The following is a 6,578-nucleotide window of genomic DNA, read 5'->3' on the forward strand; positions in this document are numbered from 1 at the left end:
GCCACCTTAGGTATATGTGTCTGGTGCCTTAGCCACTTGAGCCACAGGCGCCGAGCCAAGTATATCACTTTTTAACAGTTGTTGGCTGTGTCTTTGTTCATTACAGACTAATATAAATTCTGCTAGCATAGTCTAGATATTTGTATGTTTTTCATCTTATACATGATGATACTCAATCTTAATTTTTAAACTGTGGTTAGTGGCCCTTTTATCTTTATAAAATAATTTATGTTGAGAGCAAGAGCATGTGTAGTTTCCTTTTTTTTTTTCCTTAATTTTTTTTTTTATTGAGACAGAATCTCACTTTGTGGCCCTTGGTAGAGAGAGTGCTGTGGCATCATAGCTCACAGCAACCTCGAACTCTTGGGCTTAAGTGATTCTCTTGTCTCAGACCTCCCAAGTAACTGCAACTACAGGTACCCACCAGAACGGCCAGGGTTTGTTTGTTTGTTTGTTTTTGGTAGAGATGGGTCTCACTCTGGCTCAGAGCTGATCTCAACCTCAGAGCTCAGCAGTACACTCATCTCAGCCTCCCAGAGTGCTAGGATTATAGGCATGAGCCACCATGCCTGGCCTATAGTTTCCTTTTATTCTTGCATCCCAAGATCATATTTTATAGAGCCCATAGGAAATGAAAAAGTCTGCTTCCTTACATCATTTTTCTTGGCTAAAACTTCTTGAAGTAGTAACTAGGGCGTGTGTAAAAAACAAAAAACAAAAAAACCCCAAACACAACAGGAAGTGATAGTTGCATTACATAGCTGTTAATAGCTGGGAATTCATACCCAGGTTTTTCTGACTCTGGAGCCCAAATTCTTAAGCATTAAAATTGTATATGTCATCCGCACACCACTGTAAGAATTAGAAAATATAATTAATGAAAAGATTGAAGTAAAATTATTAGCAATTCCATCCTATGGGATTATTCATCTTTTTTGCCTTTTAATTATATTTGTTGTGACCTTGTTTTCTTTTTTTTCTTTTGAGATGGAGTTTCACTATGCTGCCCTCAGTAGAGTGCCCTGGCGTCACAACTCACAGCAACCTCAAAGTCTTGGGCCCAGAAACTTTTGTTTCAGAAACATTTTGATTTCATTGAATCTGTTTTTTCCTTTTGGATTTCTGTCTTTAATGTGTTTAGAGAGTCCTAGAGATTTTATGGAAACATTCACTTGTTTTTTATTAGAAACATTTATGATTTTGATTTAGTTTGCAGTTTTCCCATTACATATTGCTTCATGAATTCAGCATAATACTTGTATATTAAATACCTATTATGTGTCTATAGCCAGGCATTGTGGCAGGTGCCTGTGACCCTAGCTACTTGGGACGCTGAGGCAGGAGAATCTCTTAAGCCCAAGAGTTTGAGGTTGCTGTGAGCTGTGATGCTATGACATTCTACTGAGGGCGACATATGTGAGACTCTGTCTCAGGAAAAAAAAAAAAACCTATTATGTGCCTAAAATGGTGAACAGAGCACATCTAATGTGGGAGACAGTAAACAATTGCATATTAAGTGTTAGGTGCTACAAAGGTAAAGAATGGCACTATGTGAGAAATTTGAAGAGGGGAAGAAACTTTAGGATATGAAGTAGGTGATCCTATTGAGATAGGGATCACTTCAGCCTTACCACCAAGGTCATTACTAGTGTCAGCAACATTTATTGAATAATCTCAACAATACATTTTTATGTAAGTAGTGGTGTTAAGTTTGAAACTTCTGTCTCATTGGGCAAAGTACTAGTTGGCCAGTACAAAATTACTGGATTTCTATTCATTAGTATTTCTTAGACCATTTCTTTTCAGAATTTATAAACTAGTATCACAATTGAAGCAAGTATTGATGTGCTTTCTGTTTCTATAGATTTGTTTGGATTTTCTAGAATTTTATATGAATGGTATCATAAAGTATGTTTTTCCTTTGTCTAGCTTCTTTTTCTTGGGGGTACTTATTTGAAATATATCCATTTAGGTGCATGTACCAGTAGTTCATTTTTGTTGTTGAGTTCCATTCCAAACCAGTTTTCACTTCACATGTTGATGGGTTATTTCCCCAAGTCTTTGTGTGGACTGAAGTTTTCATTTATTTGGGGTAAATAAGTAGGAGTACAATGCCTGGTAACATGCTAGGCATATGCTGAACTTCGTAAGAATCTGTCCAACTGTTTTCCAAAGTGCTTATGCTATTTCATATTCCTACTAGTAGTATATGAGAGTTCCAGTTGCTCCTTGTTCTCACCAATATTTGGTATGGTCAAGAACATTTATTAAGGCCAGGTGCAGTGGCTCATGCCTATATTTCCAGCACTTTGGGAGGCTGAGGCGGGTGGATTGCCTGAGCTCACAGGTTTGAGACCAGCCTGAGTAAGAGTGACCCCATCTATAAAAATATCTGGGCATTGTAGCAGGCGCCTGTAGTCCCAGCCTCAGGAACCTGAGACAAGAGGATTGCTTGAGCCCAAGAGTTTGAGGTTGCCGGGTGACAAAATAAGACTCTATCTCAAAAGGGGGGGGGCATTTATTAGTCTTAATTTTAGACATTCCAGTATTATGTAGTATATCTCATTGTGCATTTAATTTGCCCTGCTTGTTATTAGTTATATCGATCATCTTCTTGTATGTTATTCTTCAGATTTTTGCCCAGTTTTCAATGGACTTGTTGGTTTTTATAGTATTGAGTTTTAATGGTTCTTGTATATTTTGGATACAAATCTATTATCAGATTTATGATTTGCAAATTTTTTTGTTATTTATTTTTTCCGTCTTTTAACATTGTCTTTCAAATGAGATGTGCTTAATTTGGATGAAGTCCATTTTATCCGGTTTTTCTTCTCTTGATATGACTATTGATAGTATTTTATTTTACCTGTTTTTTGAGACAGTCTCTCTTTTTGTCATCCGTGGTAGAGTGCTGTTGAGTCGTTGCTCACAGCAACCTCAAATTTGGACTCAAGTGATCTCCTTATTTCAGCTTCTCAAGTAGCTGAGAATACAGGCAGCTGACACAACACTTAGACGGGGGTGGGGGGTGGGGGGTATGTGTGTGTGGTCAGGGTCTCTTGCTCAGGCTGGTTTTGAACTCCTAAGCTCAGGCAGTCTACCCACCTTGGCTTCCCAAAGTGCTAGAATTACAGGTGTGATCTATAGTGCCTGACTTTTGATAGTATGTTAAAACATAAAGTCACAAAGGTTTTCTCCGAGCTTCCTTTAGGAGTTTTATAATTTACGTTTATATTTATTAGATCTACTATTTATATCAAGTTAATTTTGTGTGTAGTATTAAGGTAAAGGTCAAGATTTTTTGAGGGGAGGGATATATGGTCATGTGATTGTTGTGTTACCATTTATTGAAAAGATTGTTTTTTTTCTCATTGAATTCCTTTTGCCCCTTTATAAAAAATTAATTGATCATATATGTATTAATCTATCCCTGGACTCTGTTCTATTTATTTGTATCAGTGTTAACATTTTCTGGACATCAGGTAGTGTAATAATCTTCCATCTTTGTTGTTCTTTTTCTTCTTATTTTGGCTAGTCTAGATCTTTTGCATTTACGTACAAGTTTTAGAATCAGCTTTTTAATTATAAAAAGAAAATTAAAAGCCTGAGATTTTGATTTGTATTGCAGTGACTCTAGACCAGTTTGTGGTGACATGACAATATTGAGTCTTCTGATCTATGAACATGATGTGTCTTTCTAGTTAAATTTCAGCACTGTTTTGTAGTTTTCAGTGTATCTTGTGCATTTTTTGTCACGTTTATCCCTCAACATGTCATATCCTTTTGTGGTATGATTTAAAAAAAAAAATCCTGGCTAATTTATAGACATATAGTTGAGTTTTCTATATTGCTCGCATATGAAGTTATGTTTCTAAAATCATTTAGTAGTTCTAATCACTTTATTGTAGTTTACATAATATTTTCTATATTAATATTGTTTTTGAATAAAAAGTTTTATTCCTTTTGTATATTGGATGCCTTTTACTACATTGCCCTGCCTTCTTGTGCTGACTAGTCTGATAATGTGATGAATTATATTGATTGACTTTTGAACATAAACTAATTTTGTATTGGGGGAATAAACCCTAATTGGTCATGATTTCTTGTTTTGTTTATTTATTCTTGGATTTGTTTTGTAGACTTTATGAGGGATAATTGGTGTTTAGTTTTTTTGTAATGACTGTCTGGTTTTAGTATCAGTAATGCTGCCCTTAACACAATAAATTGGGAAGTAGTAGTATTATTTCTTCTCAAGCATTTGATAGAATTCCCTAGAGAAGACATTTGGCCCTGGGATTTTCTTTGGGTAGAGGGGGATGTTTTTAACTATAAATCCTACTTCTTTAATAGATGTGGGGCTTCTTGTGTTGTCTACTTTCTTCAAATGAACTTAAGTTTGACTAGAATATTCTCAGTTTTACTGATCTGTCTGAAGAACTAGATTTGGGGTTTCATTGATTTGTTCTCTATTTTTTTTTCTCTTTTATTTGGTTCTGTACTCTTTTCTTGCTTTCATAAAATCAATTATTCCCCTCATTTTCTAATAGGGGAAGATTAGTGCTATAAATTTTCCTGTAAGTACTACTTTTCCTGTCTACAAATTTTGTTTTTTTTTTTGAGACAGCCTCAAGCTATCCCCTTGGGTAGAGTGCTATGGCATCATAGCTCACAGCAACCTCCAACCCCTGGGCTCAAGTGAGTCTCCTGCCTTAGCCTCCCAAGTAGCTGTGACCACAGGCGCCTGCCACAACGCCCGGCTATTTTTTGGTTGCAGCCCTCGTTGTTTGGTGGGCCTCAGTTGGATTCAAAAGCACCAGCTCAGGTGTATGTGTCTGGTGCCTTAGCCACTTGAGCCACAGGCGCCGAGCCAGAATACTTTCTAATTTCTGTTTTTATTTTGTCTTTCACTCATGAGTTTATAGTTTCTAAATATTTGTGCATTTTCCATATATCTTTCTGATACTTAACATTTAATTCCATTTTTGTCATATGACATAATTTGGATGCTTTGCTTATTTTAAATTTGTTGAAACTTCTTTTATGTACCTATTCCTCACTCCCTCTGTTTGTCACACCTTTCTCCTATGGTCTTTTTTTCTTGATATTAAAGTTTACAAATGATTTTACTGTGTTATTACCTTTGTCAGCTTATGTTTGCTTTATATTCTATGTTAGAAGTTGTTCTTACCACCAGTCCCAAGTAGTAGATTCCAGTTTATTTTTCTGTTCACCCACTGATATTTTAGATGATAGTGGGTTACTCCTATGTTGCATTTTGTCAGATGTAAAACCTAGGAGGAGGGGGGTATACAGGGGCTGTAAAGTATGAAGTAACAACATACTTCCCTCCCCCTCCCAAAAAAGGTATTACCTTTGTTTCCAAGGTAATATGTGTTACTTTCTTAGCTTTTGAACAAAACCATTGATTACATATATGTACCTCTTAATTGTTTTATAGGCTTTTTATGGAAATTCTCAATGACTGTTCTGATGTGGATGAGATCAAATTTCAAGAAGATGGTTCTTGGTGTCCAATGAGACCGAAGAAAGAAGCTATGAAAGTATCCAGCCAACCATGTACAAAAATAGAAAGTATGTACAGAATGGCAGCAGAGATTAAAGCTATGAGACCTATGCAGCATTATCTTAATCATTAATCTTGGCCACTGGAACCACATTTGGAGTTCACCTTGCTAACTTCATCTTTTAACCATATCCTATTTCCCCCACAAGTGATTTTTATTCTTTCCTGAAGAAATGTGCTGAAGTTTATACCACCTTATCAACCTCTTCATAGTATATTTTCATACGTAGAATAAATGAAACAGTCATCTGAAGTCATTTTTGATATGTTTGTTATAAAATGAAAAGTCACAAGTGGTATTTATATGGGCAGTTTTTCAGAATTGTTTTTAGACTATCCGTAGGCAGAACCCCAGCTGGAGGTATGTGGTTAGAGAGTCTGCATCCTTGATGAATGGACTTCAGGGGTGGGGGAAGTTATCACAAGTTAGTTGCTTAGAAAGTGAACAAATCATTAACTTCCATTTCTCTGTGGGAGGAATTGCCTAGAATATATACTCATTCATGAATTCCCTGCATCTGTCTACACTGAGTGGGGGGAACCAAGGGCATTTTGAGTAAATGGAACCCAAAGGTGAACTTAATGTTTCTTTTTATTTAACACAATTTACTCACTGCATTTGAATTTTCTTCTGACATATGTGAAGTTCAACAAACAGATTATCAGAGTAAGAAGAAAGGAAAAATAATTAAGGATTTGTGTCAACATTAATTACTCCCCTGTGATTGGTACTGAACCAAAGAGTGCAATGACCAGGTTTCCCTCATCTTTCAGAAAAATGGGAAGTGATTTAATTGAGAAGTTGCTGCTGCTTTTCCTTTATCAACTACCATTCATTTTTGGCTAAGTTACAGGGAATAACTTTCCTATGAAAATGTGAATTAACTGGCTTGGCACTCGTGTGGCTCAGGTGGCTAAAGCGCCAGCCACATATCCCAGAGCTGGCAGATTTGAATCTAGCCCGGGCCTGCCGAACAACAGTGACAGCTATAAC

General features: G+C 36.3%; 1 protein-coding gene across 1 annotated transcript in view; it reads left to right on the forward strand.

Moving 5' to 3' along the window:
* PIAS2 (protein inhibitor of activated STAT 2) overlaps positions 1-6,578 on the forward strand; it is a 106,727-nt gene that overhangs the window by 82,527 nt on the left and 17,622 nt on the right. The window contains exon 10 of the mRNA XM_023510164.1: positions 5,457-5,592. Within this exon, the coding sequence (XP_023365932.1) occupies positions 5,457-5,592 (136 nt within the window). The remainder of the gene's footprint in view (positions 1-5,456; positions 5,593-6,578) is intronic.

The sequence above is a fragment of the Otolemur garnettii genome, unplaced genomic scaffold (assembly GCF_000181295.1).
Source record: "Otolemur garnettii isolate 467f Iridium unplaced genomic scaffold, OtoGar3 scaffold00012, whole genome shotgun sequence".
NCBI lineage: Eukaryota > Metazoa > Chordata > Mammalia > Primates > Galagidae > Otolemur > Otolemur garnettii.